Below are 24139 nucleotides of genomic sequence, written 5' to 3' on the forward strand. Positions count from 1 at the left end.
CTCGAAGCTCTCTCCAACGAATAAAGACGCAGCGGAATTGATAGGACACTCTAGATCGAGAGAGAAATCGGAATAGAACAAAGTAAATCTGAGAATGAACACGAAGAACCCTAATCTGGACTGGAGGAACCCTAGAAAGGTGAAGAACATCAAAATGAACCGATTAATCGGTTCAAAACGAAGATTGAATGGTGGATAATGAAGATCAAATCGATTTAAGGTGTTTAAACGGTAGAAGAATGGTTTTAATCGGCTAAATCTAAAGGAAATGGTGGAAGAAGATGGATCCGTGAGGAAAAAGAGGATTACCGTGATGGAAGCAATGGCTCATGACGAAGAGAGCTCTCGAGAGAGAGTGAGATGCTCTATGATGTGCAAGGGATGCGCGAGAATGAAATGCGAAATGAAATGTGTTTCTGATGCGCGAGAGGAATAGCCAATGACATGGAATAGAGGAGCTGACGCGTGCGCTATGGAGACATGGCTGAGGCGCGCACGAGAAGCTGAAGATGTGGCAGCAGAAAAATGGTTTAGAGTGGAGGATGACGTCGTGGATGACAGAGAAGCACGGTGAAATGGAAAATGAAAGTGAGAGAGGTGCTTGAATATTGTTGTTGTTGCGTTTTGCTAATTAAAATTGTCCATTATTGTACAAGGTTTTGGGGTTTCAATTAGGAGCACATAACGTTTGGAAGCTTCAAACGTAGTGGGTTAAAGTTAGTTGCAAAAGTGTCATTGTTTAAGGGCTACACTCAAGTGTTGAAGACTTCATCATTTCCAGGTAGGTAAATGATGTCTTATTCTGTTTGCCTTGCAACAATTTGATAAATAAACATGCTGGCTCCTCCTTTTGGTAAATAAAATTTTGTTTGCCTTTTATCTCTCTTTCTCTTTCGCCTTTTGTCTTCTCTCTTGTGTTGTGTGTGTTGCATGTTCTTCTTATATATAATCTCCACACCTTGTTCCCCACCCTTCAACCGAAATTCCCTCTTGGAAAAAGACCATGACAACACCCTTAAAATTCTCTTTAAATACAGGGTAAGACTTAAAATGAGTAACTATAAGGATGAAGTAGAGTACAAGGACAAACCAACATGGATATATGTTGGTTATATACTATCTTGAATCCCCCAAGTTACCAAACTAGAAGGAGGAACCAAAGTTATAGTTGTTTTATAGTTTATATATTAACTATAAAACTGAAAATTCATTACTAAGGCTAAAGTAAACCATCTCTTAGGTAAAACTTTATTAACTTTGCTCCAAGTTGTAGTGGTTAAGGGCACTACAGTGATTAATTTGGCCTTCAACATGTTAAAAGACATGTCTCTTAAACACTCCAACAACCTGTACATGAATTTGGACTTTGATTGTGAAAGTGAACTCTAAAGTCAAAGTTCAACATATGATTTTGGACTTCAATTGTGAAGTCTCAAAATTGAAGTACTTAAAACATAAAAAGTGTTCTAAAAATAGGTGACAATTTCGAAATTCAACCAATATAACCAAAGAAAGTATATTGTTGTGATCCTAACAAGTTTAAAGTACTTAAATGAAGCTAATAGAGATGTCAAATTGGATCAAGTAGCAAAATCTCAAAATTAGACTACCTAAAACCTAAAAATAGTATTACTATATTTAACATCCTAACAAGTTTAAAGTAGTAGATAGAAGCTAGGAAATTTGTCAAAAACAAAGAATTACCTCAACTTCTAAGTTTCAGTATGTAGAACCTAAAAAAGTCTACTAAAAGGGTGAGAAAGAGGCAATTCACCTAAAGTAGACTAACAATAACTAATGTTATTATCGTAACAAGTCTAAAGTAGTCAAATGACACCAGGAAAGTACTCAGAAGCAATCAATTACCTAAAACTCAAATTTTGAGTTGTTAGAACCTAAAAAAGTGTACTAAAAAGGTGACAAATTGGTTTAAATCGTGTTTGTACTTGTTGTGCTTGTACTTCCAGTGTTCCTTAGTGTTTCTTCATCATTTTAATCAGTGAATTTCGTTTGCTTGACTTGAATTCCAGCTTGCATATTCATTTTCCAGTTTTGTCTAAAGTCATGTGCCTTATGTGCAGTGACTTTTCTGTCATGAAGTGTTGATTCTGTTCCAGCCTTTATTTTCTATGTTTTCTTTGGAAATCTGTGTTTAGATGCATGTCTACCAATATATCAATCCATAAAAGGCAATGAGGCAATGTCTAGCCTGGATGATATAAGCTAAACCATAAAAAAAGTTATTCTGGTTTTCAAAATCTGCACATAATTTTCATTTCAGGTGCAATATCGAAAACCTATTCCAGTGCACATTTTGTTGTTCTCAACATTTGAACACTTTCATTTGATGTTATTACACATGTCTGAAGTAGTGGCAACTTGTATTAATCCATAAAATGCAAAAAGCATATCTAAGTTGCTTCAAATCCATTAGCAAAGTGTTGTCGCATATTGTAATCAATCTTTTCACCGTGATTGATATCCTTGCATGTGTTTTATGTCTTTAAACATCTCGTAACTAATATTCTGCACGTATATGTAGTGAATTAGGACTTCCATAAGCTTTGTTTGTGCTGTCCAATTTGATTGTAGTATTTGTTTTCAATTCTGGTGCAAATATGGTGTAAAAAATGCTGCAAATTGGCTGCAGCAAGGGTGGTTTGATGAATCTGATTGTTTCAGTGCATTTTTACCATTTGTGCAATTTTATTTTGTCATTTGGAACTTGTATGCACTGTTAATTTGGTCAAATTTGAGCCATTATGAAAAATGACTTCCTAAACCATCACTTTTGCCTAAAATTGGAAGTGAACTAGTGATTTTCTGCTGCAGTGTGTTTGTTGGATGTTTGAGTGTTTAAACACATCCAAATTGATGATACAAAGTTGCTCAAAACATCAAATTATGTGTCCAAACGTGTTTGTGCAAAATCACCCTTTAAACCACCAAATTTTGCCTAAAATTGAAAGTAGACCACTGATTTTCTAGTGTAGTCTTTATCTTTATTGTTTAAGTGATTGTACACCTTCAAATTCATGATATAAACTTGCTTGAAGCATCAATTTAGCTGTTGAAACACTTCCAAGCATTTTTGGGTTTGAAACCACCATTTTCAAAGCCTTTTTCTGGTGCAGTGTGCATTTCATGTGCTGTTTGGAATTTGCCAAACTTTAATCTTTATTTTTTGGATTGGCAAAAGCTGGTATGATGTTTCCCGATGAAATTATATGATCGAAAGCAGTATAGAACATCCATAAAGAAGTCTATCTACAAACTCACACTACAAAAACAACCTAGAACCTAAAAAGTGTACTAAATAGGTGGAAATTTCGAAATTCACCTAAATTAACCTAAGAATGTGTAATGTTCTTATCCGAACAAGTTTAAAGTACTTAAATAAAGTTAAGAAAGATGTCAAATTGGATGAAGTACCAAAATCTCAACATTTGGCTACTTATACCTAAAAAGTGAAATAAGTATGTTACAAAATGGGAATTCACCTAAAGTAACCTAAGACTGTGTATTCTACACATCCTAACAAGTTTAAAGTTGTTAAAGGAAGCTAAGGAACATGACACAATAGATGACCTAGGTATATCTCAAAGTTTGCGTACTTGGCACCTAAAAAAGTAGATGAAATAGCTAAAAATCACTACTCAAACCTCAAACAAATTGTACTACAATTGCAAACTGCACTAAACTAGGAAAATATACTACAAATAAACTATCCTAACAAGTTAAGAATGGTAGAACCTAGCTAATTAAGAACTCACACTACAAAAAAAACCTTAAACTCTAAATTTGACAACTTAGAAACCTAAAAGTTGTATTGTGGAATACACTAAAAGTGGAAAGAATGGAAAGTCTCACTAGTAGAAAAATGACATTTTATAACAAACCTATTATGACGGATAAAAATTATCCATCATAATAGGGAGATATTATAACGTAGTTTTTAAAATAAGTTATAATATGAGACGCGGTGGCAAACTTGTAAATAAGTTTAAGACATATTATAACGTAGTTTTGAAAATCAGTTATAATATAAAAAGCGGTGGCAAACTTGTAAATAAGTTGAAAACCTATTATTGATGTATTATAACGGATTTTTAGAAATCAGTTATAATATCTCACTATCCCTCTCACTCTCATTCCTCTCTTCCACTTCGTCTCATTGCTCTCTTCATGTTCTCACTGTCATTCCTCTCACGCAGTGGCTCTTCGTCTCATTCCTCTCTTCACGTTCCCTCTCACTCTCATTCCTCTCACGCAGTGGCTCCGCTGCCTCTTTCCTCTCACGCTCCGCTGCCTCTTTCCTGTCATGTAGTGGCTCCGCTGCCTCTTCCTCGAAATCTCTGAAGTCTAACCAAGTAGGTTTTATGTTTTTCCCTAATTTGTTATGTTTTTCTTCTATTAATTTCACTAATTTCTTAGATTGGTGGGGATTGTGTTTCGTTTGGTGGAGATCTTTTCATTCGCACCCTGTGGTGTTGTTGTTCTCTCCTCTGATACAAAAGATTAAAACTTTGATCATTGGAAACAGCTGCAGAAAACCAGTGGCTCATGTGTCTTCCACAAGTTTCTTTGGTCAGTTTTAATTTGGTTGTTTTAATCGTGTGTGTGTGTTTGCCCTCATTTTTCTTTAGTGCAAAATATAAATAAGCCTTGATTTGTTTTTCTTCTGCTTTGATGCTTTGAATTTTGATATTTGTTTTGTCATGGTGGATGGTTCCATTTTTGTGTCTTTGGTTTACACGGAGAGAAGAAGAAGAAGGCGATGGTTTCCAAAGGGTAAGAGTTAAAACAATAGTTCACAGGCTGTAACCTGGAAGATTACTGGACTAGCTATTTTTCTATGAACCTTCTTGTTCTGTTTTCTTGTTTTTTAGTGTTCTCAAGGCCTTGGTTTCGTAGAACTGGATGGATTTTTTTGTCTTTTTGTTAACTTAAATGTAAGCCTCCAGATTGTGTGGGTATTGGTATGAAAATGATGGAAATTGTGAGGTTTCTTCGCTTTGATTCAGGTTCTAAATAATGTTGAATGATTTTCGCCTTTTATTTCTTCTTAGAAGCAGTGACTGGTGTGAATTAACATTCTTAGTTGCCTTTCAACTCTTTGATTTCATCTCTCTCAAAGAAGTGACAATATTTGCGTATATACATGTGTGCCAAATTAATATTTAGACAGTGTTTCAGATTAATTTACGCATAATAGTACAATCTTCTGTACAGAAATAGAGAAGTTACTGTAGTGGCTGATTGTAACTTGCATTTCATTTACTCTCAGGAGGCTCAAAGTCTCGAAGTAAGACAAAAGAGAACTCAAAATCTACTGAAGGCAAAGCTCCTTTAAAAACTTTAGGATCAAATGTTGACAAACGCATCTCTAGTAACCTAAAGTCCTTCACCTTCAATGAACTAAAAGAGGCCACTAAGAACTTCAGGCAAGAAAACTTGATTGGAGAAGGAGGGTTTGGGTTTGTATACAAGGGATGGATAGATGAGAACACTTATGCTCCCACAAGACCAGGGACTGGAGTTGTTGTGGCCATCAAAAACCTTAAACCAGAAAGTTTTCAAGGCCACAGAGAATGGCTGGTATGTCCAAGTCCTACACAAACTCTTAAACTGTTGTATAACTTCTTGGTGTTGGTAAGCCTTGACTCATTTTCTGCCCATTATGTTTGCAGGCAGAAGTCAATTATCTAAGCCAGCTTCACCATGAAAATCTGGTGAAACTTATTGGTTACTGCTCAGATGGAAAAAACAGGCTTCTAGTTTATGAGTTTATGCATAAAGGAAGTTTGGAAAATCATTTATTTAGAAGTAAGTAGTGCATTTACTCTTCAACATATTTAGTCTGAAATGATGCATTGGGTACCATTGTACAAAGGGGTTGAAATAGGCAAGACTAAGCTTTGGTTGTAGACCTGAACCTAATCTGTTCTAGTTTGAGTTTAGGCCTACCACCAAAGCTTAGTCTTGCTTATTGTATAAAGGAAGTTTGGAAAATCATTCATGCAGAGGTTGTGCATTCACTCAACATATTTAGTCTCCATTAAGCCATTTGAATACTAATGTACAAAGGGGATAGAATGAGATTAAGCCAAACTTTGGTAATCTTAAACCTGGTCTAATTCATAATTGCAAAATCTGAGTCTGATCTGATTGTCTATTATATGTCAATGTTAAAGTCATAACTTTGCTTGTTTGAACGCTCGGCTTAACCTCTAATTCAGACCCTAACATAACTTCTGACTTGTTTAGTATTTACACCCTTATGTTATAGTTGTTTTTGAACTGAACCATAGTTTCCTCCTGATTCATAATACCTTAATTTTGGTTTTATATTTCTGCATAAGGTGTTCAACCTATTCCCTGGACTATCCGGATCAACATTGCAGTTGTTGTTGCAAGAGGATTAACATTTTTACATACCCTGGATAGAAATGTTATATATCGTGATTTAAAGGCAACCAACATCCTACTTGATTTGGTATTTAACACTGAAAGTTTGGCTTGTGAATTTGTGAAGAAAACAACACCTGTTGTTTACATGTATGTCTTCATTCTGAAAGAGTAGAACTATGATATATGTAGGATTTCAACCCAAAGCTTTCGGATTTTGGCTTGGCAAGAGATGGTCCTACAAGAGACAACACTCATGTTTCAACCAGAGCTGGGCTTCTTTTATTTTAAGTGTTAGTAGAAACTTGGCTACACTTAAATAGTGTATGTACATTAATGTAATATTTGGATTTAATATATAGTTTCATGTATAAATGATGTATTAAATATTAGACTATTTAATATTTGATATGAATTCTATTTTGTTAGTTTCAATAAATTTGTTTATTTAAAGCTATATTTATTATAAATGGATTGGATGAGATGATAATACAGGAATATTATTATAATTTCAATGGATGTCAAATTTAATAATCAAGCAATGTATGATATACATATTATAACGTACAATAATATATACGTAATAATATATAACATATTATAACGTACAAAATTTTCTACGTTATAATATCTTCCACCTATTATAACGGACAAATGAAGAATTTGTTATAATAAACTGCGCATATTATAACGTACTTCAGAAACTACGTTATAATATGTTGAACATATTATAACGTAAATTTTTGCTACGTTATAAAATGCGCAGACTTACTATATCGCCCAGAACTATATCCCCAGTAACTACGATATAAAATATCATTTTTGTACGTTATAAAAAGTCATTTTTCCACTAGTGTCTATTAAAGTACTCACCAAGACAGTAAACTAACTATGTACACCACTTTTAAAAGATAAAAGAAAGATAAAAATGAAGTCTCAAATGAAAAATAAAAAGAAAAACAGAATTTGACTATTGAACACCTATAAATAGACAAAAGTAGGTGAGAATTTTATTTCCATGCAGAAATTTGACTACTAACCTACATTTAGGCCATGAGTGAATGTTCATGTATATGTTGTATGTTGATGTGTATATTGTATGTTCCTCTATATTGTATGTTCATTTATTAGGGTACAACTTGATTAAGTTAAGTAGTCTTTTAAAGTCCCATGGTACTACACACATTCTCAATGGAATGAGAAGGGTGAAAGTACCTTAAACACTTACAATGTACATAATATGTGGAAGTACTCTATAAAAGAGAACTTCAGTAATGTCAGAAAATTGACTCCCCTAAATTTAATACACAACCACTTAGGATGTCAAAGACATTTCAATACTGAGGAGTTGTCTTTGCATGCCCTTATTGAATGCCTATGACAATAGTGTTGAAATTGCCTTCCATGTTCGGCTTGAGTAGTAATAGGTTTATTACTTATGTCACATGGAGTGTTGCTGTTTTGGCTAAGTTTTGATTTCTTTGGCTTGTCACAGAACATGGCCCATTTTCCCAATCATCGTGGATGGATGTACGACCGTTGTTATAGTGGAAGGAGAGGTTTGAAGGAATCTTTTGTCATCGGAGTTGAAGAGTTCGTGGAGACGGCCCGACGATATCAATATTATGCCCTTGATGGAGGGATTCGATGTCCATGCATCAAGTGCGAATGTACAAGGATTTTGAAAGATGAAGTCGTCAAAGTTCACCTTTACCAAAAAGGGTTCATGCCTAATTACACGGTTTGGACATTTCATGGTGAAGAAATTCCTTCGACCTCCACTGCAGCTGAAAAACGGCTTGCATCAGGTTCGAATACTATTGTACATACATCTGAGATAGATCAATTTGCCTATATGCAAGAGATGGTTGACAATGCTCTTCGTCACCATGGTGAACAAGAAGCAGACGATAGTCATGATGAAGAGCCTCCAAATGAAACGACTCAGAGGTTTTACAATTTACTTGCAGAGGCAAATCTACCTGTATTTGAAGGTTCATATGAGTCAAAATTGTTAGTGTGCATTAGACTCATGGCTGGCAAATCTAATTGGAACGTTCCCATTCAAGCAGTGGACTTCTATACAAAATTGATGTTAGATTTGACACCACCAAACAATTTTATACCGAAGAATTATTACCAAGCCAAAAAATGTGTTTCAAAGTTGGGATTGGAAGTCAAGAAGATTGATTGTTGTGTTAATGGATGTATGTTATTCTATGACAATGACAGTGGCGAAAATGATGCATTGTTGGTTGAATGCAAGTTTTGTGGCTCACCTCGATATCATATGATGCATGCTGGACGGAGGCAAAAAAAACCCATTCCCTTAAAGTCCATGTTCTACTTGCCTATAATTCCAAGGTTACAGAAAATGTTTACTTCAATAAAAACATCAGAACACATGACATGGCATGATGGTAACAAAACTCCGGGATTTTTGCGTCATCCTTCTAATGGTGAAGCTTGGAAGCACTTCAATCGTAAACATCCATCCTTTGCTAGAGAACCGCGTAACGTCAGACTTGGTCTATGCTCTGATGGGTTTACCCCGTACATTCAGGCATCTGCATCACCATATTCATGCTAGCCCGTGATAGTTACCCCATACAATCTACCACCTGAGATGTGCATGACAAAGCCTTTCATGTTTTTATCGTGTATAATACCAGGTCCATCTAATCCCAAATCATTGATTGATGTTTATTTGGAGCCTTTGATTGATGATTTGAAGAAGTTATGGAATGGTGTTTGGACGTATGACGTTTCAAGGAAGCAGAATTTCCCTATGAGGGCAGCCTTGATGTGGACTATTAATGACTTCCCAGAGTACGGCATGTTATCTGGTTGGAGCACGCATGGTCGATTAGCTTGTCCACATTGCATGGAACATACAACGTCATTCCAATTGAGTTATGGTCGGAAAAGTAGTTGGTTTGACTGCCATCGACGGTTCTTTGCCAATGCACATGTTAAATCCACTGATAGAAATCAGTAACTTCTTTGATTCAATGGAGCATATTCCAATACATGTAGCATATGAAGCTTGGCTTGGGGGACCGGTGCAGTACAGGTGGATGTATCCATTTGAAAGGTTTATGGGAGAATCCAAACGTTCAGTTAAAAATAAAGCTAGAGTAGAAGGCTCAATTTGTGCAGCTTACTTGCACAGAGAGACAACGTATTTTTGTTCACATTATTTCAAAAACTTCATGTTGTCCCCCACTCATGTCAGAAATGAAATGCAATGGCAAGTTGAACCACGTGAAGGTGCATTATCAGTTTTCCGACAATCAGGCCGTCACGCAGGGAAAGAATTCACTCATTGGTTAACTGATGCTGAATTCAACTCTGCTCATGTCCTTGTCTTGATCAATTGTAGTGAAGTAAAGCCGTACCTTGAGTATGTCATCATCCATCTCTTATCTTTCAAACGGTTTAATTGTTATACACTAATGAATTTCATTTGTACCAGCTCATTTGTTGTGGCTGAGCAAGTCGCAGAAGGAAATACTTCTGCTAGAATACACTCAGAGTTTCCTCATTGGTTTAGAAATCAGGTCCGTACTTTTTCCTACATTTAGAGCAAGGTTAATTTGAGTCTTGCTTTTATAATTTTGTTAGTACCTTTGTAGGTTTTTAATCAGGCATTAACTCCCACGGTTCAAGAGTTAAGACATCTCTCGAATTGGCCAATGAGATGTGTCAAAGAATGGCACACTTACTTCACCAATGGTTACAAATTCCATACACACGAATGGTCTAAAGGAAAGAAAACATCAAATTGTGGTGTGTATGTGAAGGGCCTAACAGAGGGTTCATATGATGATTTCTACGGCATCATTCATAAAATATATGAGTTAGAGTACAACAGCACTACTTCTCCAAACAGAGTAGTACTTTTTTATTGTGAATGGTTTGATCCTTCTAGAGCTGGTACTAGAGTCGATCCACGCTTTAATATTGTCGAACTCAACCAGAGATTAAGATATGGACCGTTTGATCCTTTCATTCTACCAACTAATGTCAGACAGGTTTATTATGTGTCATATCCACCATTCCGGAATATTGACAAGCGTGGTTGGGTCGTAGTAATACAAACCAAGCCTAGACGTCGCATTGACTCAAATGAGGTTGAGGAAGATGTTGCCTACCAACTTGACCAAATGTCAGAACCACAAGAAATTATTGAAGTTGAACGTATAACCGCATTGGTCGACCCTGATGGTGATGGAGATGATTTAGAAGCAACAATACAAGGTGATGAAGAAGAAGAGGAAGAAGAAGAAGAAGAAGAAGAAGAAGAAGAAGAAGAAGAAGACGAAGAAGAACATGATGATGATGATGACGACGACGAAGAAGAAGAAGATGATTATGATAATGACGATGAAGAAGAAGATGAAGATGACGATCATGATGACGACGATTGAATGTTGGACATCTATTGTAGCAAATTGAACTATCATTTGAATAAAGTTATCTAAAATACCATCTTAAAAGTTGTATGCAATTATTTATACATTGAATTTAAAAACCATTGGTCCTTCGTTAATCATTTCTATTTTTTCGCTTTATTTGTAACCATTTCAATGCAGTAATGACAGGACAAGGTTCAGAACGTCCTGATAAAGGAAAGGGGGTAGCAAGGCCTAGAAAGAGGCAACGACAGGCACCAAAGTATGTACTTAGGGTGCCTGCTAGACTACCTACCACTGCTGCCGGCAGTACATCATCTGTGGGGCCTCCTCCTACCCCTACAATACAGCCTCCTACCCCTGCAGTAGACTCTACTCCTACCTCTGTAATGGACCCTCATTCTACCCCTGCAGTACACCCTTCTACTACCCCTGCAGCAGACCCTCTTCCTCCTCCTATGATTATAAGCCCCACTCCTCCCCCTGTGGTTATTACCCCCACTCCTCTCCCTGACCCTACTTCTATACCTTCCTCATCTGTTATACCGCCTTCTGAGACTGTCACACCATCTGCTGATCCAGATTCAAGTGGTGATGGTGAAGGTCTTGACCCGCCCCTCCATGATCGACCATGGATTGAGCCGTATGGTAAAGGGTAAGTTTTTAATCTCTTGATATAATTTGATGTTTTAAACCCTATTGTAATTCAAATAAATTTTATTATGCAAGTTTATTCCATCTAGGGTTGCTTCCCAGGCCATCACACGTTCAATTAAGCAACAGTTTTTAAGTCCATGGCCTACTTGGGGAGCAATACCTGATGACGATAAAAAGCCATTTTGGGAGCGCTTTCAGGTGAACAAACAATTAAACTAATTGTCCCTCTTATTTTTAGTATGTTCTGTAATGAATGTTTGTTCTCTTTAATGTTACAGATGAAGGTGCGGTGGAAACCTGAACATGAAAGTCAGATACACAGAAATTTCCACATGAAAGCATCTCATCGGTTGTCAGAGATGTTTAGGGATGCTCGAAATGCAGGACATCGCCCTTACTAGCTGGGTGAATAAATTTGGAACTCTTTACTGGCTCATTGGAATACAGTAGAGTTTCGCAATAAGTGTGCCAAAGCCCAAAGGAATAGAGCATCTGAAAGGGGTGGCACCCTGCATACTGGTGGGTCGATCACCATTCATGAGCATGCCATTCGTATGGTATAATTTCATTACTGCACTTTTTCTTTCATATATAAGTTATGTATTTTCTATTTCATATGTACATTTCTAGTTCTAAATTATGTTACAAGCACAAGCTCTGGGACAGGCGGTCCATGTTGATGAGGTCTTTGCACAGACTCATGTAAGGAAGGGCACTAATCAATTCGTTGATGAAAGATCTCGGAAGACTCATGTAAGCAAACAACACTGTTACTATTACTAATTTTTCATTTATGTTGTTCTATAATTCCCTAACATTGCTTTTAATGTTTCAACAGGAAGAATTTTCCACGAGACTTTCACAGGTTAGATCTGAACATGAGTCAGCTCCTACACCGGATGATGCCAGTAATGCAGAAGATGACATCCGTAGGACACAGTGCTGGATCGACATTGTTGGTGGGAAGAAAAAGGGACAAGTGTACCGTGCAGGACAACTTGCTGCAAACTATACAACATCGAGAGGAGGTACTCTGAAGCACCAACCTTCACTACTAGAATTTCATTGATTACCGAAGGATTATTACCGAAGGCCTTGTGGCCGTCGGTAAAAATGGTAATACCGAAGGATGTTTCGACGGTCATTAAAGTTGTTCATTACCGAAGGCTTCTGGCCTTCGATATTGTGTAGAGGATTTACCGAAGGACTTTGGCCGTCGGTATATGGATGCACTTAATGAAATCTGAATTTGGGATTTCCCTCTTCCATTTTCCCAAATACACTCCGAGAAAGCTTCCCCCAAAATTTGGCTCCCGTCCCTACCTTCCACTGTCCGGTCTTCGTTGCCCTAATCTGTATCTCCCTCAATCGTTCACAATCTGAAAGCACCATTGTCGTTGCCTGTCAAGCTCGTGTTAGGAGGTGTTATCGTTGGCGTTACGCTTCTTCCCCACTCCTCCATTATAGGTGAGGTCTCCCATTCTCCCATCTCATATTCTTTTACTGTTACTATTTTCGATTATGCATTAGTGGAGGAAGCTCTTTTAATTTTTCGCGTTTTCTAGTGTTCTGAGCTGAGGAAGGTGGTGGGTGGTTGAGTTGAAGGCTACCATTGTCGAGGGAGGATATTTGACGAGGGGGCGTAGACGAGGCAGCGTAAGCAGGGGAGTGTCGCTGTGTGACAAGGTCTTCCACTACCGCTGTAGAGGCTATTGAAGGGGCTACCGTCGGGGTAAGTTGTCATTTTGATTGATGAACTATAGCTGCTACGAAGAATTCGTTCTGACTTTGTTCAATGCATGCTCTGAATTAGTTTGTGCAATATGATTTGTTGTTGAAAATATTGTTCAAAGTTTTTACTTTTTTTGTTAGTTTGATAACTCCACCTTGGAATTGAATGAAAAGAGGTCCTAAGTAATCTAGTAATTGAATCGGTGGACTAAGACTGTCAAATATTTTAGGATGTGTTCCTTGTTTAAGTAACACATGCAAATGAGCTCAATTTTGCATAAGAAACAATAGTGCCATTTTTGTGCTGTCCAACATGGTATATAATTCAATTTTAAGTTCCTAAGATGTGTAAAATAATGTTTGGAGAACAAGTTCCTGGAACAACATTGGGAGTTGATTATTTTAATATATGGCAGTGATAAACAAGGAACATTTGCATGGACACTGATATCTCTGTCCTATACCTAATACCCATAACCTTATAATAAGTAAGTTGCACTCAATATAGTGCATTCAAACTTCCTTTCACTCAGAAGGTTATTTTTACTCTTAGTTAATTAAAATGCACATCAATGAAAATAAGGATGAAAGGGACAACCATATGATATTTCTAAGTTAAAATAGAATTAGAGATGTAGGAAGTAGGAAAATTCAGGTGGGTGGGTGCACCATTCTTGGGTCATGATAAAAAGGGACAACCTTAGAACATTTAGAAAAGTTGGTTTTCAGTTGGATGCTATCAGAAACAGTTTTTTGGTGGATATAACTTCCTAAAACAGAAACTCTTTCTTCCACATTTAGGTGATTGCATCAAATCACAACATCTGAACCAAGCAGGGAAATTGAAACTTTGTTTTAGTTCAACAAAATCTGTTCTTTTTCCTTAATCTTTTTTGTTTTCATTGATAATTACAAAAGGGTATTTGTCTTGTGTTTAATGTAATTGAGCAGTACTATTAATCTTAATTAATCTGTTGTAATTTAAAAGTACAATGTACCAAACATAGGCTGTGTATTCTGACTGGAAAGGCCTTGTCATAGTCATATATAGTTTGATCATTCATTATTTCTTTGGGTCTGTTTTATTGTCAAATAACTATCTAGAAAACATGTAAAACATAAAAAATAGATAAAAATGAAGTCACAAATTGAAAATAAGATGACAATCAAATTTGAGTATATATTGAGAACCTAAAGTTACAGTAGAATAGGGTGAAATAGATAAGGATGCAAATGTGCATTCGGTTTTACAAACCTATAACTATCTACACCAGTTCTAATGGACTAGAAATGACAAAGAATTGAGTGAAGTTTTGATTCCTAAGACAACTTCTAAAAATCACTACTCACATCTCTAAATTTGGCACTTAAAACATAAAAAAGTGTACTAAATAGGTGATAAATTCGAAATTCACCTAAAGTAACCTTAGAATGTGTAATCTTCATATTGTAACAAGTTTAAACTAGTTAAATGAAGGTAAGAAAGAAGTGAAATTGGTAGTGTACCTGAAACTCATAATTGGACTACTTAAAACCTATAAAAGTGTAGTATATAGGTGAGAAATTTGGGCAGAATCCTAAATTAGCATAAGACTGTGTGTTGTACTAATCCTAACAAGTTTAAACTTGTTAAATGAAGTTAAGAAACATGTCAAATTATATGAAGTAGCTAAATCTCAAAGTTTGGGTACTTGAAAACTTAAAAAGTCAAGTAAAAGGCTGAGAAAGTGGCAATTGACCTAAAGTAGAATAACAGTAACTAATGTTACTATCCTAACAAGTCTAAAATAGTCAAATGAAGCTAGGAAACTACTAAAAAGCAAACAACTACCTAAAAGTCAAAGTTTGAGTAGCTAGAACCTAAAAAAGTGTACTAAAAGGGTGATTACTTATCAATTTTTGTTCTGCTGTGATTTTGTGGTGTTTGGAAGTTTAAACAAGTCCAAATTGATGTATTAAAGCTGTTAGAACCATTCATATAAAGTTACTATCACTTGTATGCAATTGAATATGTCAAACCATCATATTTAAGGCATTTTTGGAACTTGGAAATTGAATCTGAGTTGTTGATCTATTTTGTGCGTAATTAGAGTTCAAAGGAGTGTATTTTGATGAATTAAAATTGTTGAAATGATTACCAAAGTGTAAGAATAGCTTAGGCACAAAATCACTTCCAAAACCACCAATTATGAGTAAATTTTGGGAAGTAGAAAGGTCATTTTCAGTACAAGTTTGGTTTTGAGTTAAAATTGAGTTTGAACATGTTTCAATTCATCAAACAAAGTTGGTAAAGTAGTTAGTTTTGATCTAGAGTTGTTGTTGTGTAATTTTGACATTTCTTCTGTTTGGCATTTAGACCATGGCTGAACATCTTGCAATTTTATTTCCTTACAGATACAAAGTTATCAAACCTATATCCCTCCTAGAAAAGTCTACTAAAGAGGTGAGTATTTAATTTGTTTTATAAATTTCACACTTTGAGCAATTTGAGCATGTATGAATGTTTGTTTTGCTTATTATAGCCTTCATGAGAATTAAATTCTGCAAATTGACCATGGAAACTTATGTAGATGCTTTATTTTAGTTTATTGTTGATGGATCTGTGTAAAAGCCTATTCGTTGAAGACACTTATTTGTTCTCTAATTTCAAAAACTATAACAACTGATAACAAACCTAATGAAAAAGGAGATAAAGTACATGCTTTAAGGTTGCCAACAACAATAAGAATGTGTATTGTACACTTCTTCTCATATTTGCCTTTTATTTCTTTCTTCATTCTGCTCTTGGCAGGACCATGCCCCCCCCCCCCACACCTTGCTCCTTCCTTTCTCATTTAACTTCCACCCAAAAATGATCGGCCAGGACCATGTCCCTCCAACATGCACATAGGGTCTCACATATTTCAACCACTTGTTCATCCCATATGTATACAAGAAAACAAAATCTCTCTCTTTTTATAACATTATTTGAAAACTACAATTTAGATGTGTCATGTAGTGATTGGTTGTTCCTCTCGACCAAGGTTATTCAAATCTCAGTTCTAGACTTTGTTAGGGTTCTGTACCAAGTTTCTTTTAGAGGATAGACACTCAATCTTACAATCCCTCAACTATTTTGCTTGTGTCTCCAAATTTGGCTAGTGGAGTTGCCAAATTTTCACTGTTTTTCTCACTGCAGAATGATGTTTCAGTAAGCTAATTTTCGTTGCTGTATAGCCACTTAGATCAAGAGCTATTCAAGTTTCCACCCCTGAAGATGCTACCACTATCTACACAAGTGTTGTCTGGTTCATTTTTTCCAAAAAAATGAGTCAAAATTTGGTGGTTCAAGACAGGAAATGTCATAGCAGTGGTTGTAGGTCAAAACTAATCACTCCAACAACTTCATTTAGTGATTTTAAATTTTTTATAACTATGAATTCGGTCAAATCCATACTGTTACTCAAGAACACCTTGTCACTTCCCAATTTTGACTCCAAATTGATGGTTTAGTATACTATTATGCACTCAGCCCATTATATCAATAATTGAACTCTGCTAGCAGCTTTTAAACAGCATTTTAGACTTGTTGAAACTGTCACACAACATAGAAACTTCTAGCATTCGAAATATGACTTTGTTATGGCCAAAAAATGTGGTAAAATCACTCCATCACACCACCAAAACTGAGTTTAAAATATGATTTCAACCACTGTCAGTGGTTGGAAAATCTATCACCCAAGGTTCACTTTAACATACCCCTTCTGATATTTGTATACTTTAAATGCACTTGATTGAATATGATTGCTAGTTTTTGTCAACCTTGGTTGACCATATGTTTCATTTGAAGTTTGATCATGATGCGTGATGAATGATCAAACTCTTCCTCATATGGAATTCACTATTCCTCCTTTTTCTCTAGTAATAATAAACACAAAAGAAAACCGAATTAACTAATTCACCACTGAACACAGCTAGCTAGCAAGAGAGCCAGAGAAAAAGGAAAAGTCATTTCACCACTCACCAGCATGAAGCATATATCAAATCCAAAGGCCTAGTAATGAGTAGTGACCCACTTTATTAATTTGAGGCAGTGGCAGCCTAGCTCACAACCACTTTGGGTGGGTAAATGTGGCAAGGTAACTTAGCTTCACACCCAAAATGGACAATGTATCCAAATCAAACCAAAAGCCAACCTTCATTTTAGGAGCAACCCCACCACCTAGTCAAAACTATTCCATTTCAATTCTCATCCATTCATAACACTCCTACAATTATTGAACTTTTGTTTTGGTAGGATATATATGAAACAAAATAGCAGCCAAAATTAATATGGGGATTTGATTAAGAGTAAAAGTACAGAACTTGTGTAAATAAAAAAAATGTAAATTGAAGCTATTACTAATGGAACAAAATTGATTATGATAACACAATACATGATTCTAGATCCTCCCAACCATGACGAGACAAAAAAGAAAAACAAGGGACTTTTATCCCCATCATATCCCCTCAAAGCTGAGAACAATTGTCTAAGCTGCTTATAGCTCATGTCCCATATATATGTCTGTGGACTGGTGGGGCTTCTAAACTCCTGACCACTTCCAACCAGGGTTTGTCTACTATAAACAACGAATTTTTTGATGTATGAGCTAAAAATAAAACAGGATTCTCTAATGGTAGAACTTGAAAGTTCCTCCTAACAGGTTTATCTATTGGTAAAACTTCAAACTTCCTCTTACTCCCCTTCTTAACACTAAAATTTTGTAAATTCCCAAACCTTGAATCTTGTGTGTTAAGCATATCACCTTCATCTTGCTCCACAGGCAACCCAAAGTCAATGTAGCACATTGCCCTGAAAACATTGAATAATTTTCAAACATGAGAAAATGATTAAAAAATAAATAAATATAAAAACAGAAAATATTTCGTAGTTCTAGTTTGAATCACAATTCTGAAACCAACTGACTTAAGGGTTAACTTTCCATGTATCATGTGTCTGAAAACAACAGGCATAGATATCACATTACTGTCTGATTGTTGAAGACACCAGGAAAAACAGAGAAAAACCTAGAATGCACTAGAATGGTCAAATTTTTATGACTGCACTAAACTATAAATGCACTAGAATGGTCAAATTTTGATGACTGCACTAAACTAGCCTAAGAAACTTGAAACAAACTGTCCTAACAAGTTTAGGATGGTAAATCAATGCTAATGAGAAAGTCACACTACAAAAACAACTTAGAACTCAAAATATGACACCCTAGAACCTATAACTAGTTAGTAGAATACACTAAAAGTGGTCATAATGCAAAATGTATTAAAGCATTAACCAAAACAGTAAAACAACTATATACACAAGTTTTAAAACATAAAAGAAAGATAGATATGAGGGCACAATTCGAAAATACAAAGTATACAAAATCAAACAGCACTAAGAATGAAAACTGCACCACAAAATGGACTTTAAAAGTCTGCTTTCAAACCCAAAAATGATTGGCAGTGTTTGTAAAGCTTAAGTGATGATTCAAGCAACTTTATATCATCAATTTAAAGGTGTTTAAACATTGAAACAACAAGGAATCATAGTACACTCGAAAATCACTAATTCACTTCCAAATTTAAGCAAAATTAACGGTTTTGGAAGTGATTTTGCATGTAGGCTAAAATTTGATCAAATGAACAGTGCACACAAGTTTAAAATGGTAAAATAAACTTTTTCAAACATTCACAATGCACACAAAGAAGCAGATGCTTCAAGTCACAGCTGCTATATCCAATTATGCAGCATTTTTAAACCAAAATTAGCACTAGAAGTTTCATATTTTAGTACCTATAAAAGTGTACTTATAAGGTGAGAAATTGTCATTTCACCTAATGTAGACTCATTCTAAGGTATGTAAACATCCTAACAAGTATAACTTAGTGAAATTAAGGTAGGAAAGTAGTGAAAAACAAATAATAACCTAAAACTAAAAGTTTTACTATTTAGCACCTAAAAAGTGTGTTCAAAGGGTGAACAATTGCAAATACAACTAATGTAGACTAAATTTAAGTAATGTGAACATCCTAACATGTCTAAAGTAGTGAAATAAACCTAGGAAGCTATTTAAAAGCAAAGAATTAGGTACAACTAAAATTTTGAGTAGTTGGAAGGTATAAAAGTGTGCTTAAAAGGTGAGAATTTGCAACCACACCTAATGTACACTTATTTGAAGTAATGTGAACATCCTACCATGTGTAAAGTAGTAGTGGAATGAAGCTAGGAAACATGTCAAAAGCAAAGAATTACCTTAAACTCAAAGTTTGAGTTTTTAGAACATAAATACTTTGGGTATTTTAACTAATGTGATTGTCAGTACATACTTTTATAGCTATTTCATTGCCTTAATTATGTTTATATGTATTATATATCCATGCTTCTATAGATATTTGATTGCCTAAATTATGTTCATCTTTATATTGTATGTTCATGTATATTGTCTTTCATTTATTAGGCTACAACTTGATTAAGTTAAGTAGTCATTTAAAATCCTATGGTACTACACACATTCTCAATGAAATGAGAAGGGTAAAAATACTATAAACACTTAGAACGTACAAAAAATGTGGAAGTACTCTAGACAAGAGAACTTCAGGTGTAATAAGTTGTCTCCTCCAACTTTAATACACAACCCCTTAGGATGTTTAATGCATTTCAATACTGAGGACTTGTCTTTGCATGCCCTTATTGAATGCCTATGACCATAGTGTTGAAATTGCCTTCCATGTTCGACTTCAGTAGTAATAGGTTTATTACTAATGCCATATCCACCATTTCGCAATATTGACAAGCGTGGTTGGGCCGTAGCAATACAAACGAAGCCTAGAGGTCGCATAGACTCAAATGAAGTTGAGGAAGATGTAGCCTACCAACTTGACCAAATGTCACAACCACAACAAATTATCGAAGTTGAACGTATAACCGCATTGGTCGACCCTGATGGTGATGGAGATGAATTAGAAGCAACAATACAAGGTGATGAAGAACAAGAGGAAGAAGAAGAAGAAGAAGAAGAAGAAGAAGAAGAAGATGAAGAAGAACAAGAAGAAGAAGATGATGATGATGATGACGATGAAGAAGAAGAACAAGAAGAAGAAGACGATGCTGAAGATGAAGATGAAGATGATGATGATGATGACGATGATTGAATGTTGAACATCTATTGTAGCAAATTGGACTATCATTTCATTACCATTATCTAAAATACCATCTTTAAGTTGTTTGCAATTTCTTATACATTGACTTTGAAAACAATTCATCCTTCTTTATTTGTTTATATTTTTTCGCTTTATTTGTAACCATTTGAATGCAGTAATGACAGGACAAGGTTCAGAGCGTCCTGATAAAGGAAAAGGGGTAGCAAGGCCTACAAAGAGGCAACGGCAGGCACCAAAGTATGTACTTAGGGTGCCTGCTAGACTACCTACCCCTGCTCCCGGTAGTACATCATCTGTGGGGCCTCCTCCTACCCCTAGTATACAGACTCCTACACCTGCAGTAGACCCTACTCCTCCTCCTGCAGTACACCCTTCTACTACCACTGTAGTAGACCCTTCTCCTCCTCCTGCAGCACACCCTTCTACAACCCCTGCAGCAGACCCTCTTCCTCCTCCTATTATTGCCACCCCCACTCCTCCCCCTATTGTTATTACCCCCACTCCTCTCCCTGACCCTACTTCTATACCTTCCTCATCTTCTGTACCTCCTTCTGAGACTGTCACACCACTTGGTGATCCAGATTCAAGTGGTGATGCTGAAGATCTTGACCCGCCCCTCCATGATCGACCATGGATTGAGCCCTATGGTAAAGGGTAAGTTTATAATCTGTTGATATCATTTGATGTTTAAACCATATTGTAATTGAAATGAGTTTTGTTATGCAGGTTTATTCCATCTAGGGTTGCTTCCCAGGCCATCACACGTTCAATAAAGCAACAATTTTTAAGTCCATGGCCTACTTGGGGAGCAATACCTCATGACGACAGAAAGGCATTCTGGCAGCGCTTTCAGGTGAGCAATCTATTACACTAATGTCCGTCTTATTACAGTATGTTTTGTAATCAATGTTTGTTCTCTTTAATGTTACAGATGAAGGTGCAGTGGAAACCTGAACATGAAAGTCAGATACACAGAAATTTCCACATGAAACCATCTCATCGGCTATCAGAGATGTTTAGGGATGCCCGCAATGCAGGACAGCGCCCTAACTGGCTGGGTGAACACATTTGGAACTCTTTACTGGCCCATTGGAATACAGTAGAGTTCCGCAATAAGTGTGCCAAAGCCCAGCGGAACAGAGCGTCTGAAAGGGGTGGCACCCTACATACTGGTGGGTCGATCACCATTCATGAGCATGCCATTCGTATGGTATAATCTCATTACATAACTTTTTCTTTCATACATAAGTTATGTATATTCTATTTCATATGTACGCTTGTAATTCTTAATTATGTTACAAGCACAGGCTCTAGGACGGGCGGTCCATGTTGATGAGGTCTTTGCACAGACTCATGTTCGGAAGGGAACTAATGAATTTGTTGATGAAAGATCTCGGAAGACTCATGTAAGCAAATAACACTATTACTATTACTAATTGTTCATTTATGTTATACTATCGTTCCCTGACATTGCTTTTAATGTTTCAACAGGAAGACTTTTCTACGAGACTTTCACAGGTTAGATCTGAACATGAGTCAGCTCCTACACCGGATGATGCCAGTAATGCAGATGATGACATCCGTAGGACACAGTGTTGGATCGACATCGTTGGTGGGAAGAAAAAAGGACGAGTGTATGGTGCGGGACAGCTTGCTGCAAACTATACAGCATCCAGAGGAGGTACTCTGAAGCACCAGCCTTCTTCTTCCACCAGTACTCCTGACGAGGTCGTTCTTCAACTCAGGCAGCAACTCCATCAACGTGACCAGGAGATCACTGATCTCAGAGCAGAGTTTACAAACTTTAAGGCCCTGGTCATGAGATTCTTGCCTCAAACCTCACAGGACGTACAAAATATCCCTCCCACCCAGTCACGACCCTCCTCATCACCTGCTGCCACTCAGCAGCCCACATCAGTCCAACCCTCATCAGTCCAACCCTCATCAGTCCAACCCACACCAGTCCACCCATCAGTAGAGGAGCAGGATGATGAAGATCATTCTGATGATAGTTATGTACATTATTAGTTTCATTTTTTTATTATAACTTAGACAAACATTTAGATATTATAACATTTTGGACTTTATATCATTTCAGTGTTAATTTTATCTACTTCCAGACTTTGGATGTTAGAACATCCTTTTGTTACATTGTTTTATATTTGAACTATAATTACATTATCTATACATTAATGAATGTTCTATGGATTAATTGATGTTCAATGTATTCCTGATAATTGATTGCATCTTTGAGATGCACATTATGCATGTTTGTATGTGCTTGAAAACTGATATGCAGGTCTGTTTGTAATTGAAATTTGATATACAGGTCTGGGTTGCACAAGAAATGTCATTTCTCTGAAACCTGTTCTGCAATTTACCGAAGGCTTTTGCCCTTCGGTAAATGCCCACTGTTGGTCATTACCGAAGGCTTCTGCCCTTCGGTAAATACCCTCGTTTGCTCATTACCGAAGGCTTCTGCCCTTCGGTAATTACCGAAGGCTTTCGCCCTTCGGTAATTACCGAAGGCTTTCGCCCTTCGGTAATTACCGAAGGCTTTTGGCCCTCGGTAATTACCGAAGGGCGAAAGCCCTCGGTAATTGTTAGCGATAAGGGATTTACCGAAGGATTTTTGACCGTCGATAAGCCTTCGGTAAACACTCATTATCGACGGCCTGTGGCATTTACCGAGGGCTTCTGGCCTTCAGTAATGCCCTACTTTTTTGTAGTGCTTCTTCTTCCACCACTACTCCTGACGAGGTCGTTCTCCGCCTCACGCGGGCACTGTAGCAACGTGACCAGGAGATCACTGATTTGAGAACAGAGTTTACAAACTTTAAGGCCCTGGTCATGAGAGTGTTGCCTGGTACTTCACAAGATGAATTCAATATCCCTTCGACCCAGCCACAACCCTCCTCATCACCCGCTGTCCCTCAGCAGCCCACATCAGTCCAACCCTCATCAGTCCAACCCTCATCAGTCCAACCCACACCAGTCCAACCATCTATAGAGGAGCAGGATGATGAAGATGGCTCTGATGATAACTATGTACAATATTAGTTTCATTTTGTTATTAGTTGTTATAGAAACAATTGGATATTACAACATTTGGAGTTTACATCATTTGGATGTTAGATCAGTTGGATGATTTGGATTTTAGAACATCATTATGTTACATTGTTATATGTTATTAATATGAATACATGTTCTATGGATTAATGGATGTTCTATGGATTAATGGATGTTCTATGGATATTATTGATCAATGATTGCATCTTTGAGATGCACATTATGCAAGTGCGTATGTGCTTGAAAATTGTTATGCAGGTCTGTTTGTGTATGAAAATTGCGATGTAGGTCTGTTGTTGGTTTCATAATATATACAAATGTCTCTGACATCTCCCTCGAACTTACCGAAGGCTTATGCCCTTCGGTAAATACCCACGTACGCTGATTACCGAAGGCTTCTGCCCTTCGGTAATTACCGAAGGGCGAAAGCCCTCGGTAAATGTTAGCGACAAGGGTATTACCGAGGGCTTTTTGGCCGTCGACAAGCCGTCTGTAAATGTCTTCTACCGACGGTTTTGGGCTTTTTCCGAGAGCTTTTGCCCTTCGGTAATGTCCTTCTTTTTTGTAGTGAAAAAGCTTTTTATACTAATGAAGATATAAATGGACCACATGTCAAGTCCATATAATGTGACAACCGTCATGTGTGAGTTTTGATGTGAAGTATCATTAACTTAATTTCA

The 24139-nt window shown here is 36.6% G+C and overlaps 1 protein-coding gene and 1 pseudogene across 1 annotated transcript; both read left to right on the forward strand.

Moving 5' to 3' along the window:
* Positions 1-439: 439 nt before the first annotated feature.
* LOC148193962 (putative serine/threonine-protein kinase PBL2) lies at positions 440-6699 on the forward strand (annotated as a pseudogene).
* Positions 6700-20344: 13645 nt separating this feature from the next.
* Positions 20345-22619, forward strand: LOC148193963 (uncharacterized). Its single transcript, XM_088097064.1, has 5 exons — positions 20345-21044; positions 21117-21243; positions 21322-21600; positions 21698-21796; positions 21882-22619. The coding sequence occupies exons 1-5, from the start codon at positions 20548-20550 to the stop codon at positions 22416-22418; spliced, it is 1539 nt and encodes a 512-aa protein (XP_087953190.1). The 5' UTR covers positions 20345-20547; the 3' UTR covers positions 22419-22619.
* The last annotated feature ends 1520 nt before the right edge of the window (positions 22620-24139 follow it).

Source organism: Vigna umbellata, chromosome 8, assembly GCF_029865625.1.
Source record: "Vigna umbellata cultivar VRB3 chromosome 8, Vumbellata_1.0, whole genome shotgun sequence".
Taxonomy (NCBI): Eukaryota; Viridiplantae; Streptophyta; class Magnoliopsida; order Fabales; family Fabaceae; genus Vigna; species Vigna umbellata.

Coding starts and splice junctions, on each gene's coding strand:
- LOC148193963 (XM_088097064.1), top strand. CDS start 20,548: ATGACAGGACAAGGTTCAGAGCGTCCTGATAAAGGAAAAGGGGTAGCA. Junction 21,601..21,697: donor ATGAGCATGCCATTCGTATG/GTATAATCTCAT, acceptor TTACAAGCACAG/GCTCTAGGACGGGCGGTCCA. Junction 21,797..21,881: donor AAAGATCTCGGAAGACTCAT/GTAAGCAAATAA, acceptor ATGTTTCAACAG/GAAGACTTTTCTACGAGACT.